General features: G+C 39.1%; 1 protein-coding gene across 1 annotated transcript in view; it reads right to left on the reverse strand.

Annotated features, from left to right (window-relative positions):
• otog (otogelin) overlaps positions 1–16,604 on the reverse strand; it is a 66,304-nt gene that overhangs the window by 23,963 nt on the left and 25,737 nt on the right. Inside the window, 10 exon segments of the mRNA XM_052142965.1 lie at positions 7–285; positions 3,187–3,354; positions 3,540–3,566; positions 3,805–3,961; positions 4,244–4,360; positions 4,482–4,601; positions 5,159–5,302; positions 5,607–5,741; positions 5,883–6,021; positions 6,375–6,482. Of these exon segments, the coding sequence (XP_051998925.1) occupies positions 7–285; positions 3,187–3,354; positions 3,540–3,566; positions 3,805–3,961; positions 4,244–4,360; positions 4,482–4,601; positions 5,159–5,302; positions 5,607–5,741; positions 5,883–6,021; positions 6,375–6,482 (1,394 nt within the window).

A 16,604-nucleotide genomic window follows, 5' to 3' on the forward strand; every position in this document is an offset into this window, starting at 1 on the left:
GCTGACCTGAAAGTCTGAAGAGTGTAGCTCGGCGGTACCGGTCTGAGTGACTGTATTTCATAAGCTGGATTCTGGACTGCATGAAATGCATAAAGAATCCTGGCCGTGCTAGTGACTCCAGCGAATCAAAGCCTGAGATCCATGTGTCCCTGTGCAGCACAAACGTAGCTGCATCCCAGAATGCCTCTGTGTCTTCCCACTTCTGCAGTCTCAACTGGCCACTACGCTCTGCTGTTAAGAAGTAGTTGGGTCTGTCTGCCGCCTCAAATGATACCAGTGATGAATCTGCAGCAAGATTATTGAGAAAATCCACATATAAGGAATACTGTACATCATTCAGAAAGTGTAATTCCCTTGTTCAATCTTTAAACAATATGCTTTAATTTTGTTGTTGAATGTTGAATTAATGAGTGTTTTACTCTACATTTTCACTGCAAAACATCACAAACTACACTTCATTTTATTAGATTTATGCTGTTCAGCCATGACATTAATTTGTAGGCAAACCTGGAAGGCTAATTTGTACATGGGTTCCCTCTAGAATAAAGCTCAATCGACAGCATTTGTGGCATATCCGTATGGCCAAATTGTAAATGTTAAAATACTCACTGTTTTAAAAGTATATAGCCACTAAACAAAACAATATGCGTGTTAACATGATTTTAGTGTGACAAAATCGCTCACTAACCTTTTCTGTGTAAAGTTAATGCCAATTTTACTTCATTGCCATGACGATGTAATATCAACAAACCGTAAAACCTTGAAGTGACTGTAAAAATTACAATTAAAACAAATTTACAGCTCAAATAGTACATGAGTTTTAACAGAAGAATTAATATAAGTGCTTTTATAAATTTATAAGCTTCATAATTCTGCCTTTAATCCCTTAACATCTGGCCTCTTTTTGTGCATGAGCTTGAAAATAACATACCCAACGACATACCCAAAGAAAATCTCTTCCAGTTCTTGAACCATTTGGTTTACAAACACAAACTTGGGCTCATTTTAAAGTAGACACTTAGACATTTGTTATTCAAGAGTAAAAATTTCTAATTTTAGTATGTTAAATTTTGCAAATATTATTTATAAAAAACTTTGTATTTTTAAATAAGACAATGTGCAGTACCCCCAAAATATCTGTTGTTTGATGAAGGATTTTTTTGTTGTTGACATTTTTCCTGAAAGGCCTCACCCTTTTCAAACTAGGCACATCGCTTCTTCTAAAACAATTCCAGAGGCTCCTGGGGCATATGGCATCCTCCACGGCAGTTGCGCCACTGGGGTTGATGCATTTGAGACCACTTCAGCACTGGATTCAGACTCGAGTCCCGAGATGGGCATGACGTCGTGGCACATACCGTGTGTTCATCACTACCTCCTGCTGCCAGACTTTCAACCCCTGGACAGACCTCTGTTTTCTGTGGACAGGAGTCCACTTACAGCAGGTGTCCCGACACGTTGTGGTCACCACAGATGCCTCCAAATAGGGTTGGGGTGCCTCAGATCACTGCACGCCACTCATATCCCGGGCAGCCTCAACATGGCAGCGGACACGCTGTCGTGACAGGGCACGCTCAGCGGAGAGTGGAGGCTCCACCCCCAGGTGGTCCAGCTGATTTGGGAGCAGTTCGGCAGAGCACAGGTAGACCTGTTCGCTTCCAAAAGATCTCCACTGCCCGCTCTGGTACTCCCTAGCGGAGGCTCCCCTTGGTACAGACGTGCTGGCACACAGCTGGCCCAGGGGGCTGCGCAAGTACGCATTTCCCACAGTGAGCATTCTTGCACGGGTGCTGTGCAAGGTCAGGGAGGACGCGGAACAAGTCACTCTTGTGGCTCCCTATTGGCCCACGCGGACTTGGTTCTCGGATCTCATGCTCCTCGCAATAGCACCTCCCTGGAAGATCTAAGTGGCCTACCACCTGCTGTCGTAGACATGATCAATTAAGCCAGAGCTCCCTCTACCAGGCAGCTTTACGTCCTGAAGTGGCATTATTCGCGAATTGATGTTCTTCCCGATCTGAAGACACGCAGAGATGCGCAGTCAGGTCAGTTCTCTTATTTCTACAGGAGAGGCTGGAGGGGAGGCAGTCCCCCTCCACCTTGAAGGTTTATGTAGCCGCTATATGGGCTCACCACGACTCAGTGGATGGTAAGACCTTATGGAAGCATGACCTGATCATCATGTTCTGTAGAAGCACCTCGGAGGCTGAACCCTCCCAGGCCATGCCTGTTCCCCCATTGGATCTCTCCATGGTCTTTTCAAGCCTCCAGCGACCCCCCTTCGAGCCACTAGGATCAGTCGAGGTCAGAGCCCTCTCCTTGAAGACAACCCTCCTGATCGCGCTCGCTTCCATCAAGAGGGTTGGGGACCTGCAAGCCTTCTCTGTTAGCGACACTTGCCTGGAGTTTGGTCCAGCAGACGCCCATGTCGTCCTAAGACCTCAACCAGGTTATGTGCCCAAGGTTCCTACGACCCCCTTCAGGGACCAGGCAGTGAGCGCTGCAAGCGCTGCCCTGGTAGGACGCAGACCCAGCCTTTTCGTTTCTGTGTCCGGATCAAATTTACCTGCATACTTGCAGCAAATTTGGCGCTCGCTAGTTCCACATGCAAACGAGCATTTGATTCAACACCAATTTGCCGCAAAGCTCATTTGCATGTGAAAATGATCATTGTCAAATTTGTGACAAGTTTGCGGCAAATCTGCTATGAAATCTCGATATTCGTAAGGGCAGATATTTCTTTAAAATTCATGTTTTGTGGTATGACTATACAATTTGTAATTTATGTTGACGAACACATCCAAATATCTTTACGTAATGTTTACCACAGAACTTCTTTTATTTATAAATCCAAAACAGCCATTATAAATGCCCATAGGAAAATCTAGAGGGAACCCATGGCTCGAAAATGCTAATTCTCTTCTGGGTTTTTGGACTACAACCTGAACAGCTCTATTTGTCAGTGGGGTAAGAAAAATAAACTTAATTCAAGATATTTTCTCCGAATACCAGTCTTAATATCTTACACAATTTTGGTTTTCAAGTAAATTGATCTAGTTTTAAAGATGTTTCGATATTTTTACTTAAAATATTGAATAAATAAAATGTTATTGCAGTGTATTCAGAATAGTCAGTGGAGTCTTTTTATATGATGATTATGTGCTTTTGTCTGGCTGTCTGACTAACCATGTGGTCTGTCTTTGCCGAGGCCTGGTGTCATCATGAACTGCGTCAAAACCTCATCAGAATTGAATATTTCCCTTTTTGGAAACAGCAGTCCACTTGTCTTATTGACTGCCAACAGTGTACCTCTCTCTCTGAAAGTCAACAGTTTGAGAGGACCCTTCCCTAAAGCTAGGCAGAAAATATATGCAAGATATACACAAGTGTAAATGCATTCCCATACACACACTTAATATAAAATATGCAAATTATTATGTTATTGGTATTCTTTATGTCTGACATATACAGTATAAATGCCTATATGTCTGATATTTATAGATATTTGATCTTTAAATAAGGCAGACATGCAGATGTACCTTTGTTGTAGTATTCACAGTCATAAGCTGTAATGGGAGGAAGGCACAATTACTCATTTTACCAAAACAATCAACCATTTGAAAAACACAGATCTGTCAGACTACAGATAACCTTTTAACATAATGTGTGTTTACCTTTTGTATGCTACAGTATGTCTGAGCTATATGTTTGCTGTATTCAGTTAGTCTGTTATCTCTCAGTAATTACTCAATTATAAATACTATGACTGATGTCATGTGACTTGGCAGAGAAGCTGTCACTCACGGCAGATGGAAGGAGAGCGCCAATCAATGGCCACGCCCTTATGGCAGCAGCGGTGAGCATATGCTGAAACACTTGTGCAGAAACACTCACAGTCTCCTCCACGGTTGCAGCCACATGTGTCCACCAAGCAGTTCATATAGAACCATGTGACATCTACCTAAAGAGCATCAAACACTCTCTCTCACTTCCATGTCCATCCAATCAAATACAATGTGTATGTGAGAATTAAAGGCGCACTTAGAAATAAGCTTGTTTTTTAAAAAAAGCTGTTTTTTACATGGAGCTGGGCTGCCTCATGGCATATTGACTGCCAATGAACAGCAAAATACTACTTGTTACAGTATATATAATCTACTACAGTATATATTAATCATGGCTGTCAGTAAGACCAAGATAGCCAGTGCAACATAAACAAAGGTTTATGAGGTTATAATCTTACCACTGGGTGGCAGACCTGGAACACTTCACTGAGCAGAATCCCACATTGTCTTTTCGCAAAGGGCTCTCGAAGAGGATTCAAATTGCAGGGGTGCCTTATATCAGGACTGTTCACACACTAGAGAAACATTCACACACAAACGGGTACTGTTATACTATTGTCATCTTCTAATAAAGTGGAAAGATAAAGTAAGTATGTCTGTGTGAGATATATATGTGTGTTTATCTGCGTGTCATGCCTCTGTTGCTGTCCAGCTGTTGCCAAACTCCTGCGGTGTGGATGAGTCAATGTTCTCTGGTGTTCTCATCTCATTTGCTGTTTTCTGATCAAAGTTCCCACAAAGACCAGAAAGCTTGCCCTGAAACAAAAAATTAAAAAACATGCAAACATTTACCTCAGAGGTAAAATACATAAATACTACATTAAATTATGCATTGCAAAATTTATGACAATTTATTTTTATAGATTTAATAACATACAAGTTTACACTTGCTGTAGAGTCAAGAATAAGTGGAACATGCATAGTGTCACAGTGTGTGTGTGGGGGTAGGCGGGTTTGGGTGGTTTACTTTTTTTTAGGTTACAATCTGGCAATTACAAGGGTATTATACTGTAAATGTGGTTAATGAGGACATTTCTAATGTCCCCATGATTCAAATCACTTAAAACATTTACTAAATGTTTTTTTGAAAATGTAAAAAGTTTTTTGTGAGGGTTAGGTTTAGAGGTAGTGTTAGTGGATAGAATATATACCTTGTACGGTATAAAAATCATTATGTCTATGGAGAGCCCTCATAAGGATAGCCACACCAACGTGTGTGTGTGTGTGTGTGTGTGTGTGTGTGTGTGTGTGCGTGAGTGTGTGTGTGTGTGCGTGCATGCGTGTGTGTGTGTGTGTGTGTTTGTGCGTTTTACCTGCCAGCGTGGTCCAGCTTGTATATGGATGGTGGTTTTTCTGTCCCAAAGCACTGTAAGGTCTTCCCCAAGCAGATGTACAATGGTGTAGTATCCTGCTTGCCAAATATATTCTCTCTTCCTGTCAATCACACTGGATGGGTTCTGCACAAAAAACTAGCAGATTAATCTCAACCGACTTTATCTTAACCATTTTAGATAAAATCAATCATTAGACCCAATCAATGCTTAATGAAACTTTAGACAACAAAACTGGCAATATAATATGATGACTACTATATTTCTATTTATTTTATTATTCAAATTTGTATCAGATATTTCTGAAAAGTAAGTAGAATTAAAAGATGTTTATGGTGCAGTTCTAGTATTTTTATAAAAGTATTTTGGCAGAAGCACAAATTTATGTTAAGTTATGGCAAGAGTGAATGAGACAGAGGAGCACACTTACAGGTTTGCCGGTGTCATCATCAAACACAATGAAGGAGCGGCCGATAGAGATGAGGAGAGATTTCCTACAGATCACGCCACTTTCAAAGCAGTCAACATTTTCTGCTGTGACCGTCAGCATTACATCTACCGAACTCTAGCACACACATATACATACACATAGGAGCACACATTTCAGTCAAACAACAATACATTTGTAAACATGTGGAAAAAGGGGTCAGTGCCTTTATAGGACAATGAATAATGTGTATATTTCAGTCTGTTGCTAAAAGCTCACCTTTACCAAGTACACCTTGCAGGCACCAATGTAATCAAACAGAAAACCGTCAAAGGTTCGGTAGTGTCGATCTCCATAAGCTGTGCACATCGATGGACATGGACGGAACTCACACTGGAAGGTGCCATGCTGACACACACTGCAAAATACATTCTCATTCAGATACTAAAAGAAAGTGACCAATCGTGAGTCGACACATCACTAAAGACGTTCCACAAACATTGTTCTCTGCCCTGAGTAAAGTCAGCTAACAATACTGAGAATTTTGGGCTGGGAAAGGACTTTACGAAAATCGACAGTTCATAGAAAACATGCGGCAAAATGTTGCCAAAGGTTTGCCGGAGTTTACATTTTTTGTAAGGGGTTTTGTAATCGTACCATACTGAACCTTGCTGAGTGGAAATGCCACTGGTACTGTTAGCGGCCTACAGACAGCTGAAAAACATATATTAATGAGTGAAATGCAGAGAATGTGAACGGATATAAACTCACCACTGATGACAGGGGGAGGACACTTTGTCTCCTGGGTAATATTCCTTCCCTTTCCACAAACATGGGCATGCATGTGGCTCGAAACACTCATCACCATGTTTTAAAAGCCTAAAGAACACACACAAACAAACATATACAACTGTGAACATTGTGAGTCAGCATATAGGATGTGTGTGTGTGTGTGTGTGTGTGTGTGTGTGTGTGTGTGTGTGTGTGTGTGTGTGTGTATATATCTTTGTGTATGAGAGAGTACACATGAGTCTACAGGAGGGCCTAATGTTAAGTTGTTTTTTGAATGCAGTTCTATTGGGACTGTGCATTCATCGCATTCATCCAAGGCCCCTGCACCCATACAGAGAAGTTAGAAACAGCTGAGAAACGACAAACTGTTTGCGAACATTCTGGCACCTGTCACAAGGCTGGGGAAGGCATTTAGTGGAATATTTAAATATAAGGACGCTCAAGACTACATGTAAAACATAAAGTATTCAATTACAGGCTACATTATAGACACAGAATCTAGTAAGCAGAAATATGAAATTTACCTCGATATGTTTCATCAAATTAGAGGCAGGATTAATGCTGATATCTGGCTTGAGCAAGGTAACTCACATGACACAGTCATGCAATTGGCCTTTTTCAATGTGAAAATCCCTTTCAGGTGCTGCTGTTATGTTCAGGTGTTCAAATGTGCTTGAGGATTCCTCCACATCCATAACAGTTGGCGCCAGATCTACAGCTGCTGTTCACACAGTGTTTAACATATGATTTGATTTTATGGGAGTCACGAGACTCTCCCTAGCCAATCACATTGATACATAAAAATTAAATCAGGACAAGGAAGTAGCGAACACAGATGGTGGGAAAATAGCAGTAAAAGTACAGTTAGAGCACTTAAATGTACTCAAGGTAAAGTAAAATTATAACATTTTTAAACTACTTAAAAAAGTACAATTCTTGGGAAACGTTTTTTACAGTAACGTGAGTATTTGTAATTTGTTACTTTACACCCCTTGTAGCAGCAACGCAGTGCATAAAATCATGCAGATTCAGGCCAGGAGCTTCAGTTAATGTTCACATCAACCATCAAAATGGGGAAAAATGTGCTCTCAGTGATTTTGACCATGGCATGATTATTGGTGCCAGATGGGCTGGTTTGAGTATTTCTGTAACTGCTGAACTCCTGGGATTTTCACACACAACAGTCTCAAGAATTTACTCAGAATGATGCCAAAAACAAAAAACATCCAGTGAGGGGCAGTTCTGTGGAAGGAAACACCTTGTTGATGAGAGAGGTCCACAGAGAATGGCCAGACTGGTTCGAACTGACAAAGTCTACAGTAACTCCGATTACCGCTCTGTACAATTGTGGTGAAAAGAATGCTATTCTGAGATGCGGGTTGTTGCTGTTTTGGCAACACGAGGGGGACCTATACAATATTAGGAAGGCGGTTTTAATGTTGTGGCTGATTGGTGTATATATAATAGACTTCATTATGGAAAGATTCTGCCTGAGATGAATAAAGAAGAATATTTGGATGTGTGGATGGAAGAAAGAAAACTCTCACTGGTCACATGAGAAAAGCAGTCGATTCTCATTCTCACAGATCCACAGAGCTTCTTTTCAGTTAGCTCCGCCTCCTTTATTTCCATCTTTCTAACTCTCTGTCTCGCTCACAGATAAAGATCTTGTAATATTGCTGTGAATCATTTCCATTGGCCTGAGGGCTCTCTGAGAGAGTTCCCAGCACACTGTCCAGTAGAAGTGAGTAAAGTTACACCCCAGATAGACAGGTGTTAACAGTTCTCTTTATCCCACAGCCAGCACGCTGGATCACTTTCTGCCATCAAAGAATCCATAATCACCTACTCCTGTTCTGCATGCATTAATTAAGACAGAGAGAGATGGCCCATAACTAAACAACCACACAGTTCATAGCTCAAAAATGATCTTCATGAACTGGTGATGCTGTGTTCTCTATCTGTACAAAACAATAAAAAAGATGTTGATAAAACCGTGAAATTAATAACACAAAGCAAAAACCACAGAGGGTTGAAATTACAGTCATACTATAAAGGGGGTATTGTGTTAAAAATTCGGATAATTTTTTCCAATAACTCATTTTGAAAAAGCCAATGTGAAATTAGTTATTTGGAATTACTTACACTGGATTGAGAAAAATTACTTGGCTGTCATTGACAAGAATTCATCACACTATACAGTGGGTACGGAAAGTATTCAGACCCCCTTAAATTTTTCACTCTTTGTTATATTGCAGCCATTTGCTAAAATCATTTAAGTTCATATTTTCTCATTATTGTACACACAGCACCCCATATTGACAGAAAAACACAGAATTGTTGACACTTTTGCACATTTATTAAAAAAGAAAAACTGAAATATCACATGGTCCTAAGTATTCAGACCCTTAGCTGTGACACTCATATATTTAACTCAGGTGCTGTCCATTTCTTCTGATCATCCTTGAGATGGTTCTACACCTTCAATTGAGTCCAGCTGTGTTTGATTATACTGATTGGACTTGATTAGGAAAGCCACACACCTGTCTATATAAGACCTTACAGCGCATGTCAGAGCAAATGAGAATCATGAGGTCAAAGGAACTGCCTGAAGAGCTCAGAGACAGATTTGTGGCAAGGCACAGATCTGGCCAAGGTTACAAAAAAATTTCTGCTGCCCTTAAGGTTCATAAGAGCACAGTGGCCTCCATAATCCTTAAATGGAAGACGTTTGGGACGACCAGAACCCTTCTTAGAGCTGGCCGTCCGGCCAAACTGAGCTATCGGGGGAGAAGAGCCTTGGTGAGAGAGGTAAAGAAGAACCCAAAGATCACTGTGGCTGAGCTCCAGAGATGCAGTCGGGAGATGGTAGAAAGTTGTAGTAAGTCAACCATCACTGCAGCCATCCACCAGTCGGGGCTTTATGGCAGAGTGGCCCGACGGAAGCCTCTCCTCAGTGCAAGACACATGAAAGCCTGCATGGAGTTTGCTAAAAACACCTGAAGGACTCCAAGATGGTGATAAATAAGATTCTCTGGTCTGATGAGACCAAGATAGAACTTTTTGGCCTTAATTCTAAGCGGTATGTGTGGAGAAAACCAGGCACTGCTCATCACCTGTCCAATACAGTCTCAACAGTGAAGCATGGTGGTGGCAGCATCATGCTGTGGGGGTGTTTTTCAGCTGCAGGGACAGGACGACTGGTTGCAATCGAGGGAAAGATGAATGCGGCCAAGTACAGGAATATCCTGGATGAAAACCTTCTCCAGAGTGCTCTGGACCTCAGACTGGGCCGAAGGTTCACCTTCCAACAAGACAATGACCCTAAGCACACCACTAAAATAACGAAGAAGTGGCTTCACAACAACTCCGTGACTGTTCTTGAATGGCCCAGCCAGAGCCCTGACTTAAACCCAATTGAGCATCTCTGGAGAGACCTGAAAATGGCTGTCCACCAACGTTTACCATCCAACCTGACAGAACTGGAGAGGATCTGCAACAAGGAATGGCAGAGGATACCCAAATCCAGATGTGAAAAACTTGTTGCATCTTTCCCAAAAAGAGTCATGGCTGTATTAGATCAAAAGGGTGCTTCTGCTAAATACTGAACAAAGGGTCTGAATACTTAGGACCATGTGATATTTCAGTTTTTCTTTTTTAATAAATGTGCAAAAATGTCAACAATTCTGTGTTTTTCTGTCAATATGGGGTGCTGTGTGTACAATAATGAGGAAAAAAAATGAACTTCAATGATTTTAGCAAATGGCTGCAATATAACAAAGAGTGAAAAATTTAAGGGGGTCTGAATACTTTCCGTACCCACTGTAGGTTTGCCAAAAGTAAAGAGTCTGCACTAACTAACTCTTAACCTATGCGATTCCTTTTAACCTGAAAAAATAATTTTAACCTGTTCAATTACAGCACATTTAATTCAGTGTGTCTGATTAAGGGTTAAGGGTGATACATTTAGTGTTACACTGATACGTTAATATCACAGGGTATGGCTCATTTACAGACTGATATGAGGGCCTATATATGCGTATATGTGCTCGGTCTCAGACATACTAGCTCTACCTACATACATATTTCCCAATCAAGCGGACACTTTCCTATACACACAAACCCTACAGACACACTAGCTTAACAGACTTTCTTTATAGGCACAATTTTAATAATGTAAATGGTCAAACCACAAAAGATATGGACAGCTAAACTCTTCAGACACATTTTCATACAAAAAACAACACATTCTACATCCTAGATGTTTGTTTGCTCCAAGAGTGAATATGGAATTATGATGACTGAATGCTGACATCTTCAACTTGTAAGTATGCTTCATCCAGTATTATACAATCTGGGTTCCTCTAAACCTTACCTCTTCAAAGTCAGCCAATTTATGGAAAGGAATTAATAAAAAAAGAGGCCTAAAAGAGGCCCATGAAGTGAAAACAAAAACTAAAGGGTAACACTTTATAATAATAAGGTTGTATTAGTTAACATTAGTCAAGTCAATGCATTTTTAATAGCATTTATTAATCTTGGTTGATGTACATTTATTAAAATGCTAATGTTCATAGTTTGTCAATGTAACCTCATGTTGCATTAACTAATGTTAACATATACAACTTTTAATGTAAAAAATGTCAATGTTTGAACCAGCATTAGAGCCAAAATCCACAGGGTATGCTGTAAAAGTGTTGTTCATTGTTTAACTATTGCATTAAATAATGCTAACAATCCAATGTTGTTCTAAACTATTACCAACTAAAAAAGTCTGTCTGGAAGTTCAAAGACAGGTGTATAACTGGAAGTGCATGGATAGAAAAGAAAGCACTATTTTTCAAAAACTCAAAAGCACCTTGACGAGCTGCAGGCTTCAGGGAGTGACCATTAAATTTCGGCGGAGGTAAACACACTGCAAAGTTATGCTGAGACAACAGTGAGATGTATTAGTGCAGTAGCACTTTGATATCTCTAATCTCAGATGCAGTCAAATGCTGCACAACATCTGAGAGGAAGTAGAGGTTATCTGCACTTACCCCTGACCTTAACCCGAAATCTAAACTTGATCCTTATAAAACCTGAGAGAAACCAATTGTATTTCAAAACGTAGGCTTTACTCACACTGAAGGGAAATGGCCAGATCTGCAGTCTCTTTTGCTAGCACATCCATACAGAGTATTGCCATAGTAACAACTCAAACTTGCATGGCTTCACCATCCGTCAGACATTAAATGGGTGTTTTCGTCATTGATTATACATTTTCATGAGGGCAGTGTCTAAATCTGAACAAGTGCTGACCTCTTTTAATCTGCATCTCTGGTCTTGTAATTCATGTTTTTTTTTAAAGTCTTCTTGTTGCAACACCTGGCATAACAACCCATCGCACAAATAAATATTAAATCTGATCTGACCGTTCACACTGAGACATATTAACAAAAATCCGATTTTAATAAAATTTTAAACAACCTAAAGTATGAAGATGGCTTTGATTATGCGTTTAAAAATTTCAATGAGTTTTATCCTGTTCAGACTACAAAACACTAAAGGGATTATTAACAGAAAATTGGATTTCAGAACAAGGCAACATCTTAAAAGAGGCAGAGCATAGCAAGAGCAAAGAATCATAAAGATGTCTTTTCTTTCGATCAAATAAAAATGTGTTCATTTTGGAGTATGAACTCCAGGAATGTCTTTAAGCAGCTTATCAGTTATTTGATCCAGCTGTGCACCTGTTTACTGCGTAAATGAGCATTGCTGCCATTAACCACTATGCTTGGGGAGTGGAGCGGGGGCAATTACTCTCTCTCTCATTAGTGCAGGAATTCCCCTACTCACAAACACTCCTATACCTGACAGTCCCATGAGAGACAGGGGTATCACTGTCACTCTTAGCTTAATGGACAGAGCGAAAGTGAGAGAGACATAGGAGTCAACCTAGGCAGAAACATATTCAACATATTCGAGAGGTTCCACTCAATGACTGGTAACCAATCAATACGTTTGTTCTTAAAACTATTATATACATCAAGAGTGATCTGTATTATTTATCTCTGTATACTTCTCTGTATTATTTAAAAAATGAATTTTGAAAAAATAAATGTAAGAGCCTTAGTAGAAAAATCGAGGAGCATCTAATGTGCTATATTGTCAAAGAAACAGGTGAACAGGTGCACTGAGGAATTCAGGCTGCATGTGAGGCCTAGCTCACATATCAAACACACTCATTCAACACACACAAACAAAAAATGCCTAAATGTGAGAGATAGTAGTGATCCGTAGACATCGTAACACTGCTCTATGAATCAGACAAGGTGTGCTTGTCTGTGAATGCACTTATAAGTCTGTGTGTGGAAGAATATGTGCTTGATAACGCACTGTCTTCTGGAAAGCCCTGGAAAAAGGTCTAGATGAGATAGTGTTTACCAGAGGCAAATCTCCAAAGAAATTCTGAAGGGGTTTTTTAACAATCATTTTTTAAGAAAACGTCGTTTAAAAAATATATTTTGATAAATTATGAGACCTGCAACCTAAGAAACTGTTGAAAAATCAGGGGAAAAGAAATGTGAGCCAAAACTTTTTTCTAATATTCTTTTTGCTTTGACATATATCTCATGTTTGTAAATAAGGAAGCTCACAAAAACTGCTTTTGTTTTGTTCCCAATCATGTCACCTGTAAAATTTTGTGATGAGATGACAAAGCAATCAAAAGTTAAAACATTGCAAAAATAAGTTATCCTAGTGTCCATAAACGTCTCCACATTTTCAAAAAGCCTCTCCAAGTAGATAAAACATAACAAATGAACATATGAACATTCAAACACAACAATGACAAATCTCTTTGGAGATTTATACACTCTTGACTGTGCGTACGCACTCTTTTATTGGTGTATATGAATTGACGACTCCAGCTGGACAAATAATGAACTGAACAGGCTGATTATAAACTCTGATTTTCATTTAATTCACATTTAGAATAGAAAAGCATCTAGTTAAGCACTTGTAACAGAAGTAATCATTATCAAGCCAATAGTAGGCTATATTATTTTTGTGTAACTAATTGAAAAGGCATTCAAATACAAGCTGTAAAAGGGAAATATTGGTTTGGGATCTGCTGCATTTGGAGAACTTTCCCATGTCATCATAGAGAAGGAACATACAGAGTAGGCCTAACAAAAAATGACAGTGAAGGTTTCTTAGTTTGAGATATTTTTTGTTCTATTACAATAATGAACTGAGATAAGTACAGCATTTGAATAAAGATTATCTGTAATGCGATTGACTCTGACTGACGTGAAATGGCTTGATAAAATGGACAGTAGCTATAAGACCACAATCAGTAGATGAACAGACCATTGGAGAGGCATGCCTCATCAGAAACAGTATTGAACAGCTGCAAACAGGTACAGCAATGAACATAAAATGCGCATCAAATGTTTTTTGAATATAAAATACCAGTCAAATATAATCCGATGATATCAGACAATGCTGCATAAAGAATTAAAATTATTTTCATTTTGTTTCCAGTACTAATAATTTAACTTCTCAATAAAAACATCCTTAAAAAGATTTAAAAGGTTTTTTGAGAAGCAAAATTGCTTAGGTTAGATTTATGTCTGCAAAGATAAAAACATTTTGCCAAGGGATATTCAAGATATATACTTTGAAAACAAGTTAATATCTTAATAAATAATATTTCGTCATGGTGCAGCATCTAACCATTGGACACATGACATTTACAGTCTTATCTATAATACTGTTTGTCGTAATGTTAAATGAAGTAATCGCATGTCGGGATGGTGAAAAGCATATGGTAATTGTATGCAGATAAGGATATGCCTAGTAATCGTGATCCTACGCACCCGGTCCCGTATTAGGCTAATTATGCCTCAGTGAGGGTTAAAGGCTGACTGCAGGGGACCATGCGAGAGAGAGAGATCGTTAGCAAACATGTCCGTCATGTGTGTTTATGTTGTCTTTTAAGTTTCTCATTAAAATATGATTTATATTGAAAAGCCGGTTCTCGCCTCCTCCTTTCCATTGAATACCGTTACAACATCATTTTCATGACAGTTATGCACATTTTACCCCCAATTATCATTATTGCAATGCGAAAAAGATGGTCATTATGAAATTCTCTACACAGCCATGTAAAAATATAAATAAATTATTTAAATTGTAAAGTATTTATACATCATAGTAGTCCTCCTTTGAACTGCCTTTCAGTTTTACTAATTTTAATGAAAGAAATCTTTGTACAAAAAAAATAATTAAAAAAGACTGTGTGATGGTAATGATAATTAGCAATGAAAGCAGGTTTTCAGCTGTCGCAGACCACAAGTTTCTCTCTAATTCCATTTGATAATTCACATGACAAAAATAACATCTACTGTTACGATTTTAGATCTTCGGGAAGTGCACAGTCCAAGTAAAAACCCTTACACATATGGCACATTTAATAATTTCCAGACATATCAATAATCTCTATTTCTCATCGTGGCATAAGGGCCCTTTGTGCCATATTTACACCAGATCCAGATGCCAAACTATCAAGTTGCAGGAATTTATTGAACACTCATGACAGAATCTCAGCCAAGATATTTCTTTCCCATAAGGCTCTTGTTTAAAGGTTTTCTATTAAAAAGGTCAATTGGTCAGAAGCAGGTGAATCACAATCACACACATGCACACACACGCACACACACACACACACACACACGCACACTCACACAACCGTCTAAAATATCACATTCCCTCTGTGTGCAGTAGAGACTCCAGTTGCTCTCCAGATAGATCTGTTGCCTCACAGCCCTTTCACTATGTAAGCAATGAATGTTCATGAGAGTTTTTCCCTTTGTATTTAGAGTATTAGATTGCCATTTTAATTCAGCATCTCTGGAGTTCTAAGCATTCACTGAGCATTTACAAGTGCTCTAAGCTCAAATTCAAGCTTTTCATGTAAAAAAAAATACAATAAACATAATATATATATATATATATAAAATAAACAGACAAAACCAACATGTTAGCCTTTTGATATTTATTTAGATCATATTAATGTGTCTAATAGGTTAAAAATAGACCTGGCTCTTTCATCTACAACAACTTAAAGTGTTTTAGCTTTTATGTATTCTGAAAAAGCCATGATGAATTAAGCTGCTGCAGGTCTTCAGGACATTATAGTCAAGTCTTTCACAAATAAAGAACATGATAAATTCACATAGCTGGTGGTGGTGTTTTAAATTGTTGGACTAGGTAAGTGAGAGCAGGTCTTATCGTGCTGTTATGGCTGAGGATGTGTTTAGGAAGTTAAGCTTGTGATATGGCACTTAACCTCAGTTTGCTTGTGTAGACACTGGCATTAAATGTATCAGATGACAAAAAACCATCTATAGAGCAGGAGTCGTGGTCTCCTATGCCCCTTTAGTGGGAACGTGACGCGAGGGGAAAAGGGGGAAAAGTGGAACTGAACGACAAAGAACTCTTTTCACCTGCTGCAGACAGTGGCAAAGGTTCTCACTGAGTCAGCCCATGTCCCTTCAACTGATCTGTATCGACATCATCACCTACTTATCTGAAAGACACTATCTGAGTGAGACCTCAACATGTAGAGCACAATGCCATTTGTCTGTGTAAAATGATTGCACCTGCCAATAAAAGGACTTGGTAGTGATAACTGAATTGGATCTAGTAGTGAGTAATAAACATTTTATTGAAATTTATCTGAAAACAATATTTGACCCAGATTAGCTAGTAAAAACCCAGTGTATGCATGTGTAATGGAATTGTGTCATTTCTGACGTTACTCGGGCAATTCCACCCACTAAGCTTAGACATGGATCACTGCCCCATTGCAAGTACACACACACACACACACACACACACACACACACACCTAACCCTACACCTAAACATAACCCTCACAAAAACCTTTCTGCATTTTTACGTTTAAAAAAACAAACATCGTTTAGTATGTTTTTTAAGCGATTTGAATCATGGGGACACTAGACATGTCCTCATAAACCACATTTATAGCATAATACCCTTGTAATTGCCGGTTTATAACCTAAAAAGATTTCCTCGTAAACCACATAAACACACTCACGTACATAATTCTCAACAGCACACATAAACAGAACAATCTGCCCTTTAAAGATATAAAATTAATACACTACCAACATAAATCTTACTAGTAGTTCTTCAAGGGAG

Source organism: Xyrauchen texanus, chromosome 2, assembly GCF_025860055.1.
Source record: "Xyrauchen texanus isolate HMW12.3.18 chromosome 2, RBS_HiC_50CHRs, whole genome shotgun sequence".
NCBI lineage: Eukaryota > Metazoa > Chordata > Actinopteri > Cypriniformes > Catostomidae > Xyrauchen > Xyrauchen texanus.